This window comes from Bubalus kerabau, chromosome 14 (genome assembly GCF_029407905.1).
Source record: "Bubalus kerabau isolate K-KA32 ecotype Philippines breed swamp buffalo chromosome 14, PCC_UOA_SB_1v2, whole genome shotgun sequence".
NCBI lineage: Eukaryota > Metazoa > Chordata > Mammalia > Artiodactyla > Bovidae > Bubalus > Bubalus kerabau.
Genome location: NC_073637.1, coordinates 66,008,621 through 66,033,090, shown reverse-complemented (window position 1 = coordinate 66,033,090; position 24,470 = coordinate 66,008,621). Strand labels below are relative to the sequence as shown.

The 24,470-nt window shown below is 42.5% G+C and overlaps 1 protein-coding gene across 1 annotated transcript in view; it reads right to left on the bottom strand.

Moving 5' to 3' along the window:
• SNX31 (sorting nexin 31) overlaps window positions 1-24,470 on the bottom strand; it is an 86,026-nt gene that overhangs the window by 17,545 nt on the left and 44,011 nt on the right. Inside the window, exons 8-10 of the mRNA XM_055546520.1 lie at window positions 20,813-20,882; window positions 9,633-9,725; window positions 5,617-5,820 (exon numbers count right to left, since the gene is read on the bottom strand). Coding sequence (XP_055402495.1) covers window positions 5,617-5,820; window positions 9,633-9,725; window positions 20,813-20,882 — 367 coding nt within the window. The remainder of the gene's footprint in view (window positions 1-5,616; window positions 5,821-9,632; window positions 9,726-20,812; window positions 20,883-24,470) is intronic.

Genomic DNA, 24,470 nt, shown 5'->3' with positions numbered 1-24,470 from the left:
TGCTGATGAGAAAGTGGAGAGACTGGCTTGCTCATACATTGCTGGTGGGAATGTATAATAAATTGGCTCAGCTCCCTTGAAAACAATTTGGCAGTTTCTTAAAAAATTAAACACGCAACTTCCAGCAACTACACTCCTAGGCATTTATCCCAGAGAAATGAAAACTTGTGCTCAGACAAAAACCTATGAATCAATATTTATAGAAGCTTTATTCATAATAGCTAATAACTGGAAACAACCAGATACCTTTCTTTGGGTGAGTGTTTTAAAAAATTGTGGCTGTTCTATACCATGGAACATTGCTCAGCTGCCAAAAGACACAAACTACTGAAATATACACACCAAGCTGAATGAATTTCCAAAGAATTATGCTGAGTAAAAAAAATTCCCAAAGACTACATACTGTGTGGAGATCCAACCCGTCCATTCTGAAGGAGATCAGCCCTGGGATTTCTTTGGAAGGAATGATGCTAAAGCTGAAACTCCAGTACTTTGGCCACCTCATGCGAAGAGTTGACTCATTGGAAAAGACTCTGATGCTGGGAGGGATTGGGGGCAGGAGGAGAAGGGGACGACAGAGGATGAGATGGCTGGATGGCATCACTGACTGGATGGACGTGAGTCTGAGTGAACTCCGGGAGTTGGTGATGGACAGGGAGGCCTGGCGTGCTGCGATTCCTGGGGTTGCAAAGAGTCGGACACAACTGAGCGACTGAACTGAACTGAACTGAACTGAACATTCTTTTATTTTTTAAGGTAACAAATTCCTTGCTTTTATTTTATGTTTACCTCCTAAACACAGTCAATTCTTGTTGTTCACACTAGCTATGTTCTATAGTTACCATAAACACTGCATTAGTGAGTTCTGATACACAGTCCAAGGGGAAATATAGGGTTAGGTCACAATATCTTCATCAACTGACTGGTGCATAACCTTGTTTTATGTGTATGAGTGTTTGTTTTTTCTAACTGAGGTTATAATTGACATGCAAAAAAACTGCACATATTTAATGTACACAATTTGAAGAGTTTAGACATATACATGTATCCATGAAATGATCACCACAATCAAGTCATAAATAATCCATTACTTCCAAAAGCTTTATAAAATATTCTTGAAATGACACAATATGAAAATGGCAAACAGGTTAGGGTTGCCAGGGGTTCAAGAGGGATGAGAGTGGGAGTAAGTGGATGCAGCTATAAAAAGCTAACATGAAGGATCCTTGTGATGATGGAAACGTCTCAACTTTTCATCGTATCAATGTCAGCAGCATGGGTGGTGATACTGTACTCTAGTTTCGAAAGATGTAATAATTGAAGAAAAGTGGGTAAAGTGTATGCAAAATCTCTGTACCATTTCTTTTGACTACATATGAATCTATAATTATATCAAAATTAAAAGTTTACCTTTTAATTAAAAATAATTAACTATTGAAAGCAAAAATAATTATAACACAGTATGAGGTTTATAATATATGTAGGAATAATGTATGGCAACAAATACCACAAAGGACAGAAGGGGCAAGCCGAGGTACAACTGTTGTAAAGTTTTTAAACTTTTTGTGAAATGATGTAATACTCGAAAGTAGACTGTAATAAGTTAAAAAGATGTATATTAAAGACTCAAGTAACCATAAATTTAAAAGGCGTGGATAAAAAAACAATGGAACAAATGAATGTCTAAATAATAAAATAATCTATAGAAGACAAGAAAGAAGAAACTGACAAAATTTAAATCTACAATTATATTTGAAGATTTTAACACTCCTCACAATAGCTGATAGAACAAGTAGGGAGAAATGAGTAAGGATACAGGAGACTTAAACGTCATTAACCACTGGACGAATTGATATTTATAGGGTTAGAGTTAGGGCAACATATGCATTGTCAACAGTGGCAGCATATACATTCTTCTCGAGTGCACACCGAACATTTCAAGATATACCAAACGTTGGCCACAAAACAAGTTCCCATAGTTTAAAGGGACTGAAATCATATGATGTGTTTTATTCTTCTGACCCCAAGAGGGTAAGAGTGGGGCAGTGAGAAGGGTTAGGAGGCTGTGGGATTTCATCCAGGCAGCAAATGTTGAGATCAAGACATGAGGGCAGAGAGAAAAGGAGAATCTTGAAGGACAGCAGTGCCATAGGGTGATGCGAAGAGCTGACTCACTGGAGAAGACCCTGATGCTGGAGAAGATTGAAGGCAAAAGGAGAAGGGGCCGGCAGAGGATGAGATGGTTGGATAGCATCATCGACTCAGTGGACATGAATGTAAGCAAACTCCAGGAGACGGTGAAGGACAGGGAAGCCTGGCGTGCTGCAGTCCATGGGGTTGCAAAGAGTCGGACATGACTTAGCAACTGAATACCATCACCACCACCCGTGTCATAGAACAGATAGGTCTGTCTGCATCAGCAATTAAAAATGTAAGATAAGAGAAAAGTTAGGGGTAATTTCAAGATTGCTGATTTGGCAACTAGGGGTAGTGGTGGAAATCCTATTTATCAAGACAGGGAACACAGGAGGAAGAACCCTAGGTTGGGCATATGGGAAAGGATGAGTCCCGTTTGGGGAAAGGTTGACCTTGAGGTGTCTGAATCATTTGGCGAAGATGTGAAGAATGTGGTAGGAAATACTGGACCTGTTGACAGTCATCTGGGAAACTGACTTTAGGAGATAAGTAGAGGAGAGATTCTAGAAATGGAACCCCAGGAAACACCAGCATTTCAGGAGTGGTCACAGGGAGAGGCAGCCCACAAAATTAGAGGAGGAAGCAAGGGGATGCCGGGGACCAGCCCCGGCTGATCCAGGGTATTCGAAGGAGAGACGGCATAGGCGAGGGTCAGGGAACAACTGCTTAATTACACTTTAATTAAGGATACAAAGAGTAATAGAATAAGGATAGCTCAGTGAGGAAATTCAGTGGAGAAAAGCGGCTGAAATAAGGATAGCTCAGTAGGAAAATTCAGTGGAGAAAAGAAGCTGAGTGGCTTGGTTTACGCGGAAAATCAATATAACCCGTGACACCAGGTTAGCTCTGACCACGGAGGCCGCAGGCGCCCTCTCGAATAGCGGAAGGTGCCCCACCTTAGGCACCTTCTCGAGTGGGTCTTAGAAGCCCAGGCAAATAAATGGTCGCAGAGGATATCCACGCTCCAGATGGACACTCAGCTGGAAGTTAAAGGGAAGAATGACATGGGGAGACCAAGCGTTGGTGAGCAAGGCCCGCACTTTATTTTCCAAAGTAGTTTTTATACCTTAAGGTATGCATAGAGGATAATGGGGGAAGGGCTGGAGTCATGCAAGGACAGCAGTTCCTGGTTCTAATCTAAGCCAGGCTTTCAAACTTATCATATGCAAAAGTTCAGGTGATTGACATCATCTTCTGGCCCGGAGGCCTGTTAACATTTTAAGAAACTTATTTTTCTCTAAAGGTGATTATTCCAAAGTCAGGCACCAGCCTTCCAAAAAGCATTGGACAAAGCTGCATTTTACATTTCTATACACCCATTATATCAATCAATACACTGCCAAGGACACAGTAGGTAAGGAGTATGGAGACTTAGCAGCAAACATTGGCCCAACAAGTGAAAAACCCTTCACCAATACAATTTCTAATCAATCTTTTAACTACTCAAAGGAATCTGTGTTTAGGCAGTTTAGAACATCTCCTGCCTCTCACAGTTGGGAGGCTCTGAACAATCACATGTGGCCGGAAAAACCCATTCAGGCAGGCTAGAGGATTTCCAAAGGAGTTTGTAGGTTGAAACACTGTCACATCCAAGAATTATTAACTGGAGCTGTAAGCTAACTCTTTTTTCAGAGAGAGGTAGTGGGAGACAGCCCCCCGTAAAGCCAGAGGTGTAGGTGAAAGCACAAAGCAGAAAGTAGGCAGACTCTGGTTTGGGGGGTAGATGCTCGAGAATTTCCAGGGGGACTCCTGAGGCTCGATCCCGCCTTTGCGTATGCCGAGCCTCCTTCCTCATGACCTTTGTCATGGGCGGAGTGCCTCACGCTGGCTCCTGGCAGTGATAGAATTCCAGTTGAGCTATTACAGATCCTCACTCAATATGCAATATGCCAGCTCCCGGCAAGGGGAGTTGTGAAAAGGAAGACATGATTGACGTATCAAATGCTGCAGACAGGCCTGTCTCTCTGCCCTCACAATACTGAGCCAGCTAAAAAAATCCCCATGGGTTTCATGGATTTAGTAGCTGGATGTCATGGTTGCTTTAGTACGGTTTGTTCTCTACTAGTTAATCTCCATTTCCTGTGTAAATGGGATAATGCCTCTTAGCTCACTGGGTTATGTTTAAGAACTTAATTAAGAAATGCTAATTACTTTTTATAAATATTGACCTTTGTTTTCCTCTTAATGAAAAAAAAGAAGAATTAAATAGCATATGTGTCATTGCCTAGCATAGCTGGTACAAAGTAAGCACTCAGTAAGTCTGGTCAGAAAGCTCTCTCTTGGAAGGACATGGCAATGCAGGTGTGATGCCAGAGATCCTTACGAGTAGCTCTGCTGGGCTATTTACAATACCTAGGACATGGAAGCAACCTAGATGTCCATTGGCAGATGAATGGATAAGAAAGTTGTGTTACATATACACAATGAAATATCACTCAGCTATAAATAAAAAAAGAACACATTTGAGTCAGTTCTAATGAGGTGGATGAAACCAGAGCTTATTATACACAGTGAAGTAAGTCAGAAAGAGAAAGACAAATACTGTATATTAATGCATATTTGTGGAATTTAGAAAGACGGTAACAACGATCCTACAGGCAGGAGAGCAAAAGAGACACAGGTGTAAAGAACAGATTTTTGGACTCTGTGGGAGAAGGCGAGGGTGGGATGATCTGAAAGAGTAGCATTGAAACATGTATATTACCATATGTAAAACACGTGACCAGTGCAAGCTTGATGCATGAAGCAGGGCACCAAAAGCTAGTGCTCTGGAACAACCTAGAGGGATAGGGTGGGGAGGGAGGTGGGAGGGGGGTTCAGGATGGGGGGACACATGTATACCCGTGGCTGATTAGTGTTGATGTATGGCAAAAACCATCACAATATTGTAAAGTATCCCCAATTAAAATAAATTAATTAATTTTTTTAATAAAAATTAAAAAAAAAGAATAGCTCTGCTGGGCAGCATCCAGTTCCCAAGCATAGAGATCTTGTTGGTACTGAGCACGTATTAAGTGTTCAGTAAATGGTAGCTGTTATTTCTACATGTTGTTACTACTTTAGATACCCTTCAAGCAGTAGAGAAGTCTGCTGTTGCAAGGTGAGAAGAGGAGGGTCTCTACAGCAAGAGTGAGGAACTTGTACCAGATAACAGGTAGGTTTTATTAGTAGGTGATGCTTTGTGCGTGCTCAGTGGTGTCCGACTCTCTGCAACCCCATGGACTGTGGCCCACCAGGCTTCTCTGTTCATGGGATTTTATGATGCTTACTGTGGCTTAGATGCCAGTCCACTCAAGGTACTGATTCAAATGGCAAACCTGTCTCCCTGATACCAACACTGTCATCCAAACACACTAGGATTTTTAAAATCATGGATGAAGGCTTTAAATGGTGGGAAAGGCAAGGTGCCAAGATACTCACAAGGAAAGTGACCTGCCAGCACTTCACTCTTTCCATCTGGAAAATGACGTCCTGGGTCTGGTTATCAGGCAGGGTTATGCAGCAGCTGATCTCATTATTGCCGATGGAAAGAAGGGCCTGGCAGCCGGGTTCTGGGTGGTCACAGGTGCAGGGTTCCAGCTGCACGTATCCATAGTGCTGAACCTCCCGGGCGAGCTCCAAAAACTGCTCCAAAGCGGGGTGGGGATGGAGGAAGCAAAAGACTGCTTGAAGCGGATGAAAAATCTCATGTCAGAAGCTACTGCCATTCTAACACAACACCTGGAATGGAGTCACAGTGAAAGCACCTTTTTCTTCCGGGTGACGCAGATGAAGACCACGCCTTGTGTGCTGACAGGGCTGCCCGAGTTCCTGGCATGTGCCTCCTTGTTGACCATCATGTCCCTGGTCTTTTTACAGGGTTCAGACATAGTGGAAATAAAATATTCAGTGTGTGAACGATGAAGGAAGAAAAGAGTAGGAGTAGTTATGATTCTCTCAGTAGATTAGAGCAGCAGAATAAACAAAAAGTGAATGTTTAAGATGCTGTGTTTAACAAGAAAAACAACTAAGCTGAGATCAAATTTTTACAGGCTGCTTTATATGCTGGTGGTATTCACTGTCAGAGACAAAGGTGTTGGAAATGGCAATGAAGTGAGGGCAAGAGTGAGTCTGCTAAGTCGAGTTTCACAGCCCCAAAGTGCCAATGGAATGTTGGTGATGTTTAAGGTTTAGCTTTTCCCTCTGCTTCTGTTGTTACTGAAGAACAGAGGACAGCTGCAGGTCACACCTGTGGTCCTGGCATCCTGTCCTGCTAATGTCTATTGAGGACCTTTTGACAAAGTGATCATTGGCGACTGCCTTCAAGTAACCTGCTATCAGTTCAGTGACCTCCACTTTGTTCTTCCAGCCTACACCATGGTCTGATCTGACGTGGTGGAAGATGTGTGTTCAGAGAAGGTAGTTGACACCTCACCACATGGTTAAATCAGAAATAAGGCCACTCAGCAACAACCTGGCTCTTTCCCAATCCTTTCCTGAAGCAAGGTAACTTACACCTCCCTTTTGAGGGCTATGTGAACGCTCTTTGATAAAGGGAAACGCCGTGAGGGACGGGCGACTCTTGGTACCAGGTGGCGGAAGGATTCCAGGCTCCTGTCCCTCCTAGCCACGTGTCGGACCAGCTCATTGCACTGAGGCCCATGCATTCAACTTAGGAGGTGCGTTCAGCTGCCAGACCTCCCTTTGGGTCAGTGGGAGACATCAGAAATGACAGGAGGTGGGTAGATGTTACCTGTGTGGTGGGGACAGGGGCTGAGTAATCCTGCCACTAAGCATTTAGAGTAGTTTCATGGCTCTTGCTACAAAACTTCTTTTGTATTATATGGTATAAATCCTTAATTGTTTATTTTACTCTTTGGTAACACAAAAAATTTGTAATAAACTGTAATACACTCTTGGCTGCAGTGCTCTAAAAGAGGTGAAAGTGTTTTTCATTAAAAGTTAAGCTCCATTTCTCTAGGAAGTTGGTGATCAATAAGTAACTTGCTCAAAATGCTAGCTGGCACCTGCCATTCAAAATGAGGTGGGCGGGGAGTACTGATATTACTGCCTGTGTGAAAAGTAGAGGACAGAAATCTAAAAGGATTATCTACTTTAAAATGAGTTTTGTTTTCTTATTGGACACATCACACAGCTTGCAGGATCTAAGTTCCCCAACCAGGGGTTGAACCCAGGCCATGGCAGTGAAAGTGCCAAGTCCTAACCATGGACCCACCATGGAATTTCTGAAATTTGTTCTTTTAAGAAGTACCTGAACAAGATAATTTAACACGTAGAACTGCAGAAGGTATATGAGCATTTGGCAAACTTACCTGCAGAGCCGTGTAGTAAATATCTTCAATTCTGTGGGCATATGAGCACTGTTGCCAGTACCCACCTCTAATGCTCTAGCACAAAATCACCACTTGACAATACATACATGTGTGAGTGTGGCTATGTGCCAATAAAGCTTTATTTACACAAACAGTGGCCCAGGGACCATAGTTCAGTCTCTCTCTGATTTAGATCAAATGACTGCTCCTTTAAGTTAATTTCACTCATTTTCAATTCCAAGTTTTCTTGTACATGTACATAAAGTAAACCAAAAGTTGTTAACGTGTTGACTCCATTAGCAGGAGAACTTTTACAAACACTTAAATAACATTGGTTTTAATAACAGTATTCTTAGATGCTTCAAGAGAAAAATCATTTGTTAACTTGAATAATGGTTCAGTTTTTTCCAAGTGAAAAAAAAAAAACACCTCACCCATACCCTGTCCTGAAGCAGTACATGTGAGTCTGACAAATAAGACATATTTTAACAAAATAAATGGCCTCTCCTTAATTGTGTTATCTTTTTTATTCTTTATATTTAGCCAACTACTAAAGCATTGACTTCAAACAAAATGCAAAGAAAATTTAGAGGACTAAATTCATGCACTCAAAGTGAGAGTTTTTAAAGATCACTATTAAAATAGTATGGTAAAACGATGTAAAACATTCAACCATAGAAAATATACTTTGTTCTATGGCAAAAACACAAATTTTGTTAGAGCATAGCAGCATGGTTAAAAACAATGTTCTTACTAAACTAAGAAGTTTATAGATCAGAAATGTCCTTAGAATTGGGAACTGTGTCCAAAGCAATAGCAACATGATATTCATCAAAATAAAAGCTATAAGTATAAAAATTTGCAAACAGAGAAACTGAACTCCAAAATTTCTGAGACAAAGCTGTAATGGAACACCAATGGGAAAGTGGGTAAGTGTTAGTCGCTCAGTCATGTCAGATTCTTTGCAACCCTGTGGACTGTAGCCCTCCAGGCTCCTCTGTCCATGGGAATCTCCAGGCAAGAATACTGGGATGGGTTTCCATTCCTTTCTTGAGGGGATCTTCCCAACCTAGGGAAGATTCTTTACCATCTGAGCCACCTGGGAAGATTTCTCAGTATGCTGCTGCTGCTGCTAAGTTGCTTCAGTCGTGTCCGACTCTGTGCGACCCCATAGACGGCAGCCCACCAGGCTCCTCTGTCCCTGGGATTCTCCAGGCAAGAATAGAATACTGGAGTGGGTTGCCATTTCCTTCTCCAAATTCTCAGTATACCAAGGGGGAAAATACTAAATCATGGCAGTATATGCTTTTTCCTTTTTTTTTTTTTTTGCAACTCATCAATAAAATTCTAAAAATATGGTGACTTTGAAGGATGGCTTTCTATATCAACCTAAGTATAAATGAGTTACCTAAATTTTATTTGCATTTTCTTCAAAATCAGTGCTTTGGTGAGGAGCATTGGTAAAGTATAAAGGTTTTTTTAAAAAAGATAATACAATGAAGCAAAGACCATTTCTTCTGTTAAAATATAACTTTTCAGACTCATATATTTCTTGGGGGTATGTCCGTTGGTACTGTACCATCTTTATGGAAGTTTTAAAAATGAACATTTAGAAATAATGTGAAGAATAATAGAACATGGATTCAAGACAGATAATGTTGGCTGCTGTGTTCAGGGACCTTCAGCCAGGAACCATACCAGGTGTTGGGAACACAGAGTATGTATTATATAAATTAGATAGACTCAGTCCTGGGCCTCGTGGTGCTTGCTGCCACAGTGATTTATAGAAGCAAATCCTGGAAACAATCTGACTTCCAATAATAGGAAATTGGTTAGCTAAATGATAACATAATCATAAAATGGAATACTCTGCATCATTAAAAATAATGTTGAGGGTCTATATTAATTAACTTGGCAAAGGACGCACACTATATTGTATTTTTAGAATCTTTAAACAATAAGACTTTATTAATTTTATAATAAGAAAAATCAATGAAGGTATTCTCATTTTTAAGCCCCATTTTTAGTGCTTGATGGGTTTATAAATTACAGAAATAGCTGAATTCCAATATGTTTCTCTAACTCCCTTCCAAGAGATTTCTCTTGGTGTAATATTTCATTCACCTTTGTTTGGTTGTCTTCTTTCTGGAGAGCCTCTAATTTCTGCCTCTGCACCTCTGTGGGTTTGGCCCATTCTTTTTCAATGTCCTGTATTGCCTTAAAACAATATAAGTTGTAAAATTAGCAAACTTAACAGAAATGAATTAACCTAACAAAAATATACTCGTGTATGAAACCCAAGTGGGCATATATAAGGATTTAGCAGGTTATAAAGGTTACATTTAAAATTAATTGGGTGTGGATACAATGGTTTGGGTACAACTGGTAGCACTTGGAAAAGAAAATAAAATTTTCTCTTTCCCCACACCACCCAATCAAATAAACACAGATAGGTTAAAGATTCAAATGTAAAAACCATAAAAGAACCAGAAGAAAGTAAAAGTGAGTAGTTTTATCTTATCAATAGGAAATACCTTTCTAAGCTACAAAGACAAATAACATACAGTGAATATATAATTACATAAAAATAATAAGCCTCCAAGAATAAAACTAAGAAGAAAATAGCAAACCAAGGCAAAACTGCATCATATGTGGCAAAGAGTTAATCTTATTTACGTAAAGCAATAGTAAAAATATAAATACCTCTAATAGGAAAATGAAGAAATGCTATGTATCAGCAATTAATAAAAAGGAATTCCAAATGACAAATACAGATTGAACCTCACTAGTAATCAAAGAATCTGTTTGCCTCTCAACTTGGTGAAGATCCATTAGTTTAGTTCAGTCACTCAGTCGTGTCCTACTCTTTGTGACCCCATGGACTGCAGCTCGCCAGACTTCCCTGTCCATCACCAACTCCCGGAGCTTACTCAAACTCATGTCCATTGAATTGGTGATACCATCCAACCATCTCATCCTCTGTCGGCCCCTTCTCCTCCCACCTTCAATCTTTCCCAGCATCAGGGTCTTTTCCAATGAGTCAGTTCTTTGCATCAGGTGGCCAAAGTATTGGAGTTTCAGCTTCAGCATCAGTCCTTCCAATGAATATTCAGGACTGATTTCCTTTAGGATGGACTGGTTGGATCTCTTTGCAGTCCAAGGGACTCTCAAGAGTCTTCTCCAACACCACAGTTCAAAAGCATCAATTCTTTGGCACTCAATTTTCTTTATAGTCCAACTCTCACATTCATACATGACTACTGGAAAGACCATAGCTTTGACTAGATGGGCCTTTGTTGGCAAAGTAATGTCTCTGCTTTTGAATATGCTGTCTAGGTTGGTCATAACTTTTCTTCCAAGGAGTAAGTGTCTTCTAATTTCATGACTGCAATTACCATCTGCAGTGATTTTGGAGCCCAAGAAAATAAAGTCTCTCACTGTTTCCATTGTTTCCCCATCTATTTGCCATGAAGTGATGGGACCAGATGCCATGATCTTAGTTTTCTGAATGCTGAGTTTTAAGCCAACTTTTTCACTCTCCTCTTTCACTTTCATCAAAAGGCTCTTTAGTTCTTCTTCACCTTCTGCCATAAGGGTGGTGTCATCTGCATATCTGAGGTTATTGATATTTCTCCTGGCAATCTTGATTCCAGCATGTGCTTCATCCAGTCCAGCGTTTCTCATGATGTACTCTTCAAATAAGTTGAATAAACAGGGTGACAGTAAACAGCCTTGACGTACTCCTTTTCCTATTTGGAACCAGTCTGTTGTTCCATGTCTAGTTCTAACTGTTGCTTCTTGACCTGCATACAGCTTTCTCAGGAGGCAGGTCAGGAGGTCTGGTATTCCCATCTCTTTAAGAGTTTTCCACAGTTTGTTGTGATCCACACAGTCAAAGGCTTTGGCATAGTCAATAAAGCAGAAGTAGATGTTTTTCTGGAACTCTCTTGCTTTTTCTATGATCCAGCAAATGTTGGAAATTTGATCTCTGGTTCCTCTGCCTTTTCTAAAACCAGCGAACATCTGGAAGTTCATGTTTTACATACTGTTGATGTCTGGCTTGGAGAATTTTGAGCATTACTTTGGTAGCATGTGAGATGAGTGCAATTATGCAATAATTAGAGCATTCTTTGGCTCAAAGAATGGTGTGATCAGATAACCACGATGGTATGATCTCTCACCTAGAACCAGACATCCTGGAATGTGGAGTCAAGTGGGTCTTAGGAAGCTTCACTATGAACAAAGCTAGTGGAGGTGATGGAATTCTAGTTGATTTATTTCAAATCCTAAAAGACGATGCTGTGAAAGTGCTGCACTCAATATACCAGCAAATTTGGAAAACCCAGCAATGGCCACAGGACTGGAAAACGTCAATTTTCATTCCAATCCCCAAAGAAAGGCAATGCCAAAGAATGGCAATGTGAAGACAAATATATATATAACATTCAGAGTTGGCAAGGGGTTGAAGAAATAGGAAGCTCATATAGATCTGATGCAATTTAACCTGGTACAACTTTATGGAGATAGTTTGGTATTTAAATCTAAAACCATCTACAGGAATGATAAACACAGATAAAGAAAAATGTATTCATAAGGCTATTACTCAGATCAGATCAGATCAGATCAGCGGCTCAGTCGTGTCCGACTCTGCGACCCCATGAATGGCAGCACGCCAGGCCTCCCTGTCCCTCACCAGCTCCCGGGTTCACCCAGGCTCCTACTACTACCACTTTTAATATTGAAACATTTTCAACTATAAGTTGTGGCAAACATATGTATAATGCTTACTGTGTGTCAGGCAATGTTCTAATTGCTCTAAAACAAAAATCAACCCCAGCCCCTCCCCTCTCTGGTAGCTACTACTTTGTTCTCGGTATCTACTTGTTTGCTTCTGTTTGGTTTGGTTTGTTCATTAATTTTATTATACTATTTATTTATTATTTAATTTATATCTTGATGAAATCATACAGCATTTGTCTTTCTCCATCTAACTTATTTTAGCAAAATACCCTCAAGGTCCATTGGCGGTGTCACAAATGGCACAATTTCATCTTTTTCATGGCTGAGTAGTCTTCCACCCAAGGAATGCTTGAGGCCACCAGTAGATGAAAGAGACAAGGAACAGAAACCCCCCTAGCACCTTCAGAGGGAACATGGCCCTGCCAATACCTTGATTTCAGACTTCTGACCTATGGAACTGTAAGAAAATCAATTTTTATTATTTTAGAGCTCCTCCCCTATAAAGAAAAAGGTCAATCCTCACAGCACCTTATGAAGTAGGTACTATTAATAAATGCACCAATATAGGTGACAGAGTTTAGGTACAATCAAATAATAGGTTATGCTACTATTTAAAATTATATAAAATATTTAACAACATGGGAAAAGTCTATGAGGCATTGGTACATGAAAACATGTCAAGTTACAAAATAAGGGCATAGTAATCAGGTCCTGATTTTTATAAAACAAAAAAATAAATATAAGCCAAGCCCCAAAGACCTTGTATGTACACTTAGCAGTCAAGAAAAATGGATGTGCACATGAGTGAAATGAATTAATAGTCTATGAAGTAAAAACACTGAAAAAGTTAAGAGTTTATATGTATGGTTGATATAAGATTTGGGATGATGTTTACTTTTGTTTTTGAGTCCTTCCATATCTGCACATTTTTATAAAATGAAAACAAATTTTATAACTGAAAAACAATGAGAAGTGAATACACTATTAGGCCCTGTTGGCTGGGCTTTGAGCAACTGCCACCAGCAAATGTTCCCAAACTCTGACTCCCTGACGGGCTGCTCAGTCCCCTGTCCTAATCTGCACTGCAGGTTCAAGCCGAACAACACTGGTCTCCATGCCAGAACTCACTGAAGACAGACGCCCCCTGGATTTCCTGAAGCCCTCGGCAGCTCTTCCTGTGCTCTTCCCCTCTTCTCCTGGCATGCAGCCTCCCCTTCCCCTTTATCCTTCCTGGCCCCAGGACAGGCTCTGAGATCAGCTTTCCATCTCATCAGCTGCCTGTGCTATGCTGACCGTGTGTGCTGTGCTATGTCGCTTAAGTTGTGTCCAGCTCTTTGCGACCTTGTGGTCTGTAGCCTCCCAGTCTCCTCTGTCCATGGGCTTCTCCAGGCGAGAATACTGGAGTGGGTTACCATGCCCTCCTCCAGGGGATCTTCCCGAGCCAGGGATCAGATCTACATCTCTTATGTCTCCTGAATTGGCAGGTGGGTTCTTTATCACTAGCTGACATCATGCTTTATTTAATGGAGTTTTCCACTGGCCCTCAAACTGCTAACCCTTCTAGAGAAGAACCAGAGTCCTTACCCCAGTGTATCTTGTGCAACGTCTTACATACAGCAAACCCACAAACAATTCTTTGCTATCAGGTACTTTATGCCTTAGTATATGATAGTCTGAATATAGCATGAATATACTGAATATAGTATATGAATATAATATAGTATATGATAGTATATACCTTAGTCTGAATGTACGTCTATATGTTATGTCCCTCGTATCACTGAGGGACAGGGTATGCCTTAGCTCCAAGAGGAGAAAGAAAAGCTGAATACATTTTGATATTACTATTGAAGTTAGGGAAAAGGAGATGGATTTAAAGAGGAGAAGAAAAATAACTACTATTTGTTGAGACCTTTTTAAGATAAGTTTTCTCATTGACTTTTTCCAAATGGTTCTGTGGGTTAGGAACATTTACCCCCATTTTAGAGATGGATAAAATCAAGATCCAGAGATGTTATAACTTTCAAGACAATCCAGTAAGTAAGCGGCAACGGTTGGATTAAAACTCGGATCTGACTACTCTACCAAGCCCTCCTCCTATTGCCCGAGACACTGAATTTTGACCACATAGGCAGCTACACACCGCAAGACTTTCTCCTTATTGTCAACTGTTCTCAAAACTGAACTTAGATACCATACCTAAGCTAAGAATGGAATTAGCATGGGTGTGAAGAAAGGAACACCTTTTCTTTCCTGAATTCACTTGATCTTAGAGCCCTGTAAGGACTGTTAGAACCTGGCAACGATGTCAGAGAGAAACCTGACTAAATATACAAGGTAAACAGCATTCGTGGTGGTAAGTAGGTAAGTACTAACTAAAGATACATCATTCATCATTAGAGGACCTGGGACTCTCAAATGTAGAGCTTTAAATATCCAACAGGAGAGGTAAGATAAATGTTTTTGTTTTACTACCCTTGAAAACCTTTGACCCTGATTATGATTTCACAAGTCATCACTCAAATATATTATATACAGTGCCTCACTCCGGATAGTGAGAGAGTCAAGTTTAGATAAATGTCTCTACTCAGTTATATGGTTCCCCAAAGACTGGCTGACGGAGACTCATGTGGAACCTAATTTTTAAAATTGCGTGAAATCACATAAGTCACGGTTTTCATGAGCTTCAATCACACACACTCTAGTGCTCTCTGCAGAGTCTACAGCAGTGAGACATGGAGAGCATGTGCCTTTTTAAACAAGGCAGCAGCCACTCAGCTCCGGGTGGCTGAGGCAGAACAGATCAAGGCTAGGGAGCACGTTGGGTCATGGGGGTATTAGGAGGGTAGTGGGCAGCCCACACTCCCCTCAGCACACCACACGCCCTGATGCAGGGCTTGACCTGCCTAGTGGAAGGGGCACCTTTTTCTAATTTGCACAAATTGTAACCAGGCCAGCGGTGGCCCTGCTGAAATGTAGGCCCAGACTGGAAAGAGCCTTCGGTATTTTTCAGAAAATCCAGAAACTTCTATTTTTATAGGCAATCTTCCACTTTGTTTGTGGTTTAGATGCTAAGTCGTATCCAACTCTTGCGATCCCATGGACTATGGCCAGCCAGGCTCCTCTGTCCATGGGATTCTCCAGGCAAGAATACTGGAATGGGTTGCCATTTCCTTCTCGAGGGGATCTTCCCAACCCAGGAATTGAACCAGGTCTCCTGCATTACAGGCAGATTCTTTACCAACTGAGCTACGAGGGAAGCCCCCACTTTGTTTAATGTCACTCAAAGTTTTGAAAAGAAGGAAGTAAACACCTTGTGGGAATCCACTTGGCTCCTGGGACATCGCTAGACACACTAGCTTTAAAAAAATTGAGAGTATTTCTTAATGGTTAATTATGATGGCACCGTTATTTATCAGAGGAACTCCCCAGACTTCTTCCATTCACTTTTTAAAAGGATGGTTGCTTCTCACTCATTCATGTCTCCTAAGCACCCAGGACACAGTCTGTGCCCTTGGCCATTCAGAGTCTAATTAGAGAGATGCAGATGTGAACCCGCATTCACAACACTGGGTGGGAGTGCCACGATGGAGGGCAGAACAAAATGCCAAGGGGGCAGAGAGGGAGGGCACAGAGAGGACTTCCCAAAGGAGGCAGCAGTTGTGGTTCCCTCCCTCCTGCTGGCCTTGGGCCCCCTTTCCTTTTCTCAGGAGCTTCACTCGAATTTGAGAAATGATAAAGGCAGAGGTTGTTATGACATCAGCTATATAGTTTCTTGAAAACTTTGCCAGGCAAAGAGCTAAGGTTTGAATACCAGTCTGTTAAAGCTGGAAGAACACTTAGAGACTGTTAGTTCAGTCTCGTCACTTCACAGGGAGACATTGTAGTTCCAGTTCCAGAAGGAATAAGTGACCAGTCCAAGGTCACCCAGAGGAGAGAGCCGCTGACAGAGCAGGGACAGAAGGCATTTTTGAAACTACCGTTCAGTGTGCTTTTCAAGAAACCGTCTTTTCCCAAGCCATAAGAAGAGGAAACACCATCAGTTTCTCTCTGGTTTACAACTCCTTAATGAAGATTGATAAACATCATATGATTCTGCTGTTGCTGCTAAGTATGATGCTAGTAGTTCCTAATTCTTGTTACCCTGTATCCCTGGAAACCATCCCACAGAAACAATACTAGAATTAGGTGATGCATTGGCACACAAACCGGACGTAACTAACAAGGTATTGTAACAGCAAGGATACCGTGGTGCTAAGCCTCAGGGAACATTTAAAATGGTAAATTACATTCCAACTCATGTAACAGGGGTAAAAGTACATTGAACATGATTATGCATGGGTCAAAGCAGGACGTGAAATGAGCTGAAAACTATATTCTAGCCATAAAAGCACAATAGTGAACATTAAACATTTAATAAGTGATATTTTTATTTGCCTTCTTAGAGTTTCATGGAAATTTGTTTACTAGATGGTCTTAGTCTCTTAAAAGTCACCTAAGGAGAAATGGGTGTGAAGGTTGTGACTCCTTAAGTGACATTCTGGCTGCTGGGTCCGCTGTGACTGCTCAGTCACACACCCAGCTTCTCTGCCCTGTGCCAAAAAAGCCAAGGTCCCTGCATGGGGCTGGTGGTCTACTGGGGGAGATCTCTACACAAATGATGCTCTATTTTGTCAAACTGAAAACTCCTGATTTTATGATACCATGATCTTGTGTGACACTAAGAAAAAAGACTGCCAAATAAATTATGACACAGAACCACGAGGCAGTTCTGTGCAGCGTATCCCTCCCGGTGGGTAATTGTTTTCATTTCTTCTGAGGCATCTGGCGATTTCTCTTGCCTGCAGAGGCACTGCTCAGCCTGTGCTAGGCAGCCCTTTAGCTTAATCTTAGTATAAAACAGAGCAGTTTCCTCTCTGTGTGAACATAAAGCATTTGGTTGTCACTTTGCAAGAAAATGTGAAACATGGAACTGTGGTCATGTCTTCAAAGATGAACATTTGCTTTCCTGGTACAAAAGGGAACCCTGCCACCCTGCCTTTGCCTCTCTGCGTAAGCAGTAACTCCCCTTCCATCCAGAATCATACTTTCTGAAGTGATTTTAAATGACAATTAGACTCAACACATATATCAACAACACACCTAATCCTACTAAAGGGAACAGCTCTTCATCAGTTGTTACATAACAAACCACTCCAAAAATAAAGACTTGCTAAAAATAATCTAATTAAAGCAATTGAATTGCTGAAAACAAGACCAAAAGTCACCTAAGGAAGTATGTGTTTTTCCTCTTCTATGCTCTTTAGCAAACCAGAGCATCAAAATCCATCCTTTTACCTTTTTTTGCTATAACCAAACTACTGCAGGAGGTTCTATTAATGTTTTCTTGTCTCCTGAAAGAAAGTGAAACTGTCACTCATTTGTGTCCAACTCTTTGTGACCCCATGGACTGTGGCCCTCCAAGCTCTTCTGTCCGTGGGATTCTCCAGGCAAGAATACTGGAGTGGGTTATCATTCCCTCCCCCAGGGGATCTTCCTGACCCAGGGATCGAACCCTTGTCTCTTTTGTCTCCTGCACTGGCAGGCGGGTTCTTTACCACTAGCCCATCTGGGAAGCCCTCCTTGTGTCCTAGCAAACCTCATTAAAAGCAATGTCTGGGACTTCCCTGGTGGTCCAGTGGATAAGAATCCACCTGCCAGTGCAGGGGACACATGTTCCGTCCCTGATTCGGGAAGATTCCAAATGCCGACAGGCAACTAAGCCCATGCATCACAACTACTGAGCCCACGCTCTAGAGCCTGCGATCTGAGACTGCTGAGCACATGAACTGTAACCACTGAAGCCCCAACTACTGTTGCCTAGGGCCCGTGCTCTGCAACAAGAAAAGCCACTACAACGAGAAGTCCACGCACCACAACTAGAGAGTAACTCTGCTGCTGCTGCTGCTAAGTCACTTCAGTTGTGTCCGACTCTGTGCGACCCCATAGACAGCAGCCCACCAGGCTCTGCTGTCCCTGGGATTCTCCAGGCAAGAACACTGGAGTGGGTTGCCATTTCCTTCTCCATTGGGTGAAAGTGAAAAGTGAAAGTGAAGTCGCTCAGTTGCGTCGGACTCATAGCGACCCCATGGACTGCAGCCCACCAGGCTCCTCCATCCATGGGATTTTCTAGGCAAGAGTACTGGAGTGGCTTGCCATTGCCTTCTCTGAGAAAGTAACTCTGCTTGCCACAATTAAGAGAAAGCCTGCACGCAGCAATGAAGACTCAGCAACCAAGAACAAATAAATAAATAAAAGTTAAAATTAAAAAAGGATTATACCTGTTTTTTTTTTAAAAAGTAACATCTGAAACTTCTCCCCTCTCTTCAATTCTGCCTTAGCTTATGAAAAGCTACAGAGTACAGCAGTTTAGAACCACGCTACATAAAAGCCACCTGCAAATGTGTTTTTAAATCCCTTTTTCTAATCTTCCATGTCTAAGCCTACTCAATCCTTTGTCATCAAACTTTATTTCTTCTTCTTAAAAACAAAGATGGCCAGGATGGAGGGGACACATGTATACCTATGGCCGATTCACACTGATGTATGACAAAAACCATCACAATACTGTAAGGCAATTAACCTCCAATTAAAACAAATAAATAAACTTAATTTAAAAAATGTAGATAGCACCAACTGCCTGACAGAGTTACTATGAGGCTTAAATGAAAATGTATTTCATACAATTAGTACAATGTAGGATCCCCCAAAAGGCTTAAGGTTAAGGTCATGTCAGGAATAGTTCTAGTTTCTGGAGATAATAGCAGTAAACAAATAAATCCCCAATATCATGGAGAAATCATTCTAGCAGGGAGAGACAGAGTAACTCAAAATTTTTATATAGTGAAATGGGAGAAATGCTAAGGAGAAAATAAAACAAGTGTCAGGATGTGGGATTTATTCTGAGGTGGGATTTATTTATTTATTAAATAATAAATAATTTATTTATTATTCAAACCTTGGGAGGGTTTGAATAGGCCAGGAATTCGACCCACCATTCTGGGCTTGAGAATAAACTGTTGGGTAATTGCAAGGAAATCCTTAAAAGAAGCTTCCAAACTTCCCTCCAGAACTGTCTAAACCAGGCCTGGGAAAGGATGGGCCTCCAAAGATGCAGCCCCGTGAAGCTGAACAGTGGCAGGGAGCTGGGGAAGAAGTGGGAGCTGAGGTGGGGGGCTGAGGTGGGCGGCTGAGGTGCTGAGGTGGGGGGGCTAAGATGAGGGGACTGAGGTGGGGGCTGAGGTGGGCGGCTGAGGGGAGGGGGCTGAAGTGGGGGGCTGAGGTGGGGGTGCTGAGGTGGGTGGCTGAGGTGCTGAGGTGGGGGGGCTAAGATGAGGGGACTGAGGTGGGGGGCTGAGCTGGGTGGCTGGGGGGCTGAGGTGGGCAGCTTAGGTGCTGAGGTAGGGGGGCTGAGGTGAGGGGGCTGAGGTGGGGGTGGCCGGCGATACATCACAGGGGCAGCATCTGCTGACCTCCAGACAGATAAGCAGAACCTTCACTGCATGAATCGGAAAAAGAAAGGAGGCCAAACTCTAAACGTGCTTCTCTGTGCGTTGAGGGGCAGGGGTAAGGCAAGACCAAGTACATCATTTGCAGGACTTAGTACAAAATGAAAATGTGGTCCTTTTATAAAACTTTAAGAATTTTAAGATGTGACAGCAGAGAGTGAGACAAACCTGGGGCCCCTCTGAGCGCGGAGGGAAGGGGCAGTGCAGCCTCACAGGCCACTTCCTACGAAGCTGGCCCTGGAGACAGGTACGCTACTTGTTGGTTTAGGAAAAAAAGATTATGCTAAAGTGAGATTTAGGGACCATGTGTGACTTTAAATTGGCTTCCCCGGTGGTTCAAATGGTAAAGAATCCACCTACAATGTAGGAGACCTGGGTTTGATCCCTGAGTTGGGAAGATCACCTGGAGAAGAGAAAGGCTACCCACTCCAGTAGTCCTGCCTGGAGAATCCCATGGACAGAGGAGCCTAATGGGTTACAGTCCATGGGGTCGCAAAGAGTCAGACACGACTGAGTGCCTTTCACTTTCAGTTTTTCTGTGACTTTAGATTAGCAGGGCTGTCCTTTCCTGGCTATTAAATTAGCCTAGATGATGGAGTGTCAGCTGCCAGTGTGGAGAGATGGTTAGAATGGAGGTAGAATTCTTTTCCCTCAAACCCTACTTCTCTTAAAATATTTGTTTATTTACTGTGATTAAAATATGCATAACATTTTAACCATCTAGAGGTGTACAATTCACTGGCACTAAAAACACTGACAGTGTTATATAACCACCACCTCTGTTTATACCTAAAGCTTTTTCATTATCCCGAGCAAAACATCTATCCCCATTAAACAATAACTGCCCCCACCCCAGCCCCTGGTAACCTCTGTTCCAGCTTCAGTTTATAGGGATTTGCCTCTAGCAGCAGCAGCAGGTGTCGCCATAGAATTCTGAACTGCCACACACACGTTCTCTGTTTCAAACTCAAAAGGCCTATAATATCCGGTGTTCTGATAGCCCTTGGTTCCCCTCACCTGCATGTAGATCAGATCTACAGCTGTTCTGCAGTCCATCAGCCTGGCATCCAGGGATGGGTCCAGGTACCTGCATGATTCAGGAGTGTTCAGTTAATTTATGACACAGTTGACGGGCATATCTGGGTGGGTATGCTCTCTCAACTGGTGGTCCTATATGCCTTGAACCAAGGCCCCTTTTCCAGCACGGCCACAGTCTTCTGCCTGCTTAGTCTTCCGGTGACCTCTGACCTTTTCTGTTTCCCATTGTCTTTATGCTGCTGCTGCTGCTGCTAATTCGCTTCAGTCACGTCCGACTCTGTGCGACCCCATAGACGGCAGCCCACCAGGCTCCCCCGTCCCTGGGATTCTCCAGGCAAGAACGCTGGAGTGGGTTGCCATTTCCTTCTCCAATGCATGAAAGTGAAAAGTCAAAGTGAAGTCGCTCAGTCGTGTCCGACTCCTAGCAACCCCCTGGACTGCAGCCTTCCAGGCTCCTCCGTCCATGGGATTTTCCAGGCAAGAGTACTGGAGTGGGTTGCCATTGCCTTCTCCAACATCTGCTTATTTAACCAATATTTATTGAGCAACTATTATATTCCAAATCCTGAAACACATCAGTAGACAGAGCAAAGTCCATGCCCAACTTATATTTTATTTGAGGGGAAAATGAGAGAGGTATGCACTAAATGGGTAGACAAATGAGACCATTTAAATAGCTGGTAAATTAAAGCAAGAAAACAAGACCCAGAATAATAAGGTGCTCAAATAATGTTGATACGTACTCAGTTCTGCTCAATGTTTCATTATCTCTGTTCTTGGTGAATTATAAAAGTCAGCCATAATATATTTACACTCACTTATTCTTGACAATAAACAGAATGAACAACAACAAAATTAAGGTTGATTTCATCTGAATAAAAATAACCCAACCCTGGAGATACAAGGATATTGCAGCTATTACAACAGAAGCCTGTGAAAACACACTGCCTGATTCCTAGGATTTGACTCATATTGTAAGCCTATTTTGTGCTCTCTGTTTGCTACTCATGTTTGAGTAGACATGCACAAAAAACAAGGCTTTAAGGAAATGGTCCACATCCCATTTACATCAAGGCCCAAGTCTCAACGCCCCCTTCCCACCTGCAATTCCCGGCATAGCCATCTGCCCTGTACCCACATCCATATCACTGTCCTATGCCCCGGCCACCTCACCTCTTGCCTGAGCTGCTCAGGTGACCTTCTCACCAGACATTCCGCCTCAGTTGTGTCCCTCAGTCCCACACTCCACATTCGAACTGGAGTAGTTTTTCCCAAGGAACCTTTCAGATGCTTATAGTCCCAGGGGTTGGAGCACTTATCCTGTTGACTCCCAAGGCCCTTCATAGGAGATCCCACTTTCATTTCCAGTGCTCTCTCTGACCTCTCTCCCCTGGCCCACACTCTATACATTCCAACCTTGTCTTCTCTCTTCTCCCTCCATTCAAAAGACCACTCCCCTTACCTGCCTTCTTCCTGGACTTATCGGCCTCTCCCACAAGCCTCACCCTCATGTCTCCTCTTCTGGTCCCTACTCCCCAAGGCTGTATTAGCAACCCATCCCCTGGGCTTCCTCAGCTCCCTGAATTTACCCTGATCTCTGCTCTGATCAAGCTGATATTACACCAGGTATGAAGATCCCTGAGCCCAGGGGCTGGGTCCTTTTCAGACCCCTTGCCCCTCTGGACCTTGGCAAAGGGACTTGTAAATAGCAGAGCTTCATGTTTGTCTAGCAGATCCAGGATTGCCAGGATGAAGTGAAGTTACACGTACTATGTGAGTGCAGTAGCCAGCCAAGACCGGACCAAAACCGTCAGGAGAGGGTACGCCAGGGTTGGTCTATCACCAGTCTGAAGGCAGAGTAAGCAGAATCACGGAGCTCAGCAGAGGAGGGGGAGGAGATGATGGGATTGTCATAGACCAGGAAAAGGATGAAAATACAGATGCTCGAAGATCAACTTCATTCTAGCGGCTGGGGAGAAGCAACTGAAGTGTTCCTATGTATATTCCATTTAGCTATTTCACCCCTGCACCCCAGGCACCCTATGTGGCAGAGATAACAACTGTTACACCAGAGATGTAGAGTCCCCAGACTCACCCCAGACCGGAGCTCTGAGAGGCCAGGGCAGGCCACCCTCTGGTCTAGAAGGAACTATATCATCTTTGGAAAGAAGCGTCAGGGAATTGACAGAAAAATCCCTAAAACTCGACTTGTTCTCACCGCCAGGCCTCACCTGCTGGGGATTCCACAGCGAGTGGTAGTTGACCTAGCCTCTCTGCTCCCACCTAGTGAGGGCTCCCTCAGGACAGAGGGCCAGGACCTGCAGGATCCTACCCCCAGACTCGCCCCTTCCAGTAACCTCATCCTCAGCTCTAAGAGCTGAAGTAGGCCCTCCTTTCCTCTCGGTCCCCACGAGCAAAGGCAATCTGCCTGGATCTGAAATGCAGGCTGATGTTGGGGTAGACATTTTATCTTGTACTTATGATCTAGAGTTTATCTATTTGATGTAGACACAGGCAAAGCCCAATTTCTAATTCAAGTTTAAGATGAGGGACAGAATCCTCATCTCTTAGAGAGTTTGTGAACAAAACAGTCTAATCCAGAGGGTTTGTTTTTTAATTACGATTTTCATCATGATTATTATCACTATAACAATAAAAAACATGACCAAAATTTATTGAGCACATAGGATTACTTCATTTAATTCTCACTATAATTCTGAGATAGACTCTATCATTAATATTCTCATTTTACAGATAAAGAAATTGAGGCTTAGAGAGTTTCAATAACATGGCTAGAATTATTGAGCTAAACCCTGAGATGCACATATTCAGATCCCAGGAACAACTGTGCTTAGCCACCTGTTACTCACTAAAATCTCAGACAAAACTGCAACCTTTTTGCCTTCTCAGGGCTCTCTGCCACATATTTCAACTATTTCTCAGAATACTTTCGAATAGCAGTACATGAACTTCTAGCCTTGCTGGGAATCCCTTTCCAAAATTTGAAGCCACAGCCTGGAGCTCTAACAAGGCACCACAAGGTCAAGATTATTACTATTCCTGGATTTCAAACGCCTTTCTTTACAGCTTCTGTGTTCAGATTACAGAATAACTGGGCCAGGAGAGAGTAAACCAAAGAAGCAATCCGATACAGCCACAGTGATATATACTGGGAAATACAGACTAATCCGCCCCGCATGCCAATGGAGCGTGTCCTGCTTCTCATTGTTATTTTGTCACTTGTTCTCCATAGGATCCCTTGTGTCTGGGGGAAATAAAAGTGTTTTCTGCAAAAATACAGTAGATTTTTCCCCCCTGGATTTCATCTTCTCAATCTAGGAAAATATGTCTGGCTCTGGTAAATAAGCATGTATAATTGGAATCCATTAAGAAGGTAAGCTGAATACATAGAGTTCAAGTTCACTGCAAATTAGCTGAGTCCACTCTTTGCCTTCAGAAAATACCACAGTTCAACAGATAAATCAGACTTGCTTGTAATCATCAATAAACTCCTTCAATTAAGTAGTCAGTCATATATTCCAAAGCAAACCCTGCAATTCCTTGCCATTACCTGCTTCAGTCCCCAGACCCCCTGCTACTGCTAAGTCACTTCAGTCCCCAGACCCCCTGCTACTGC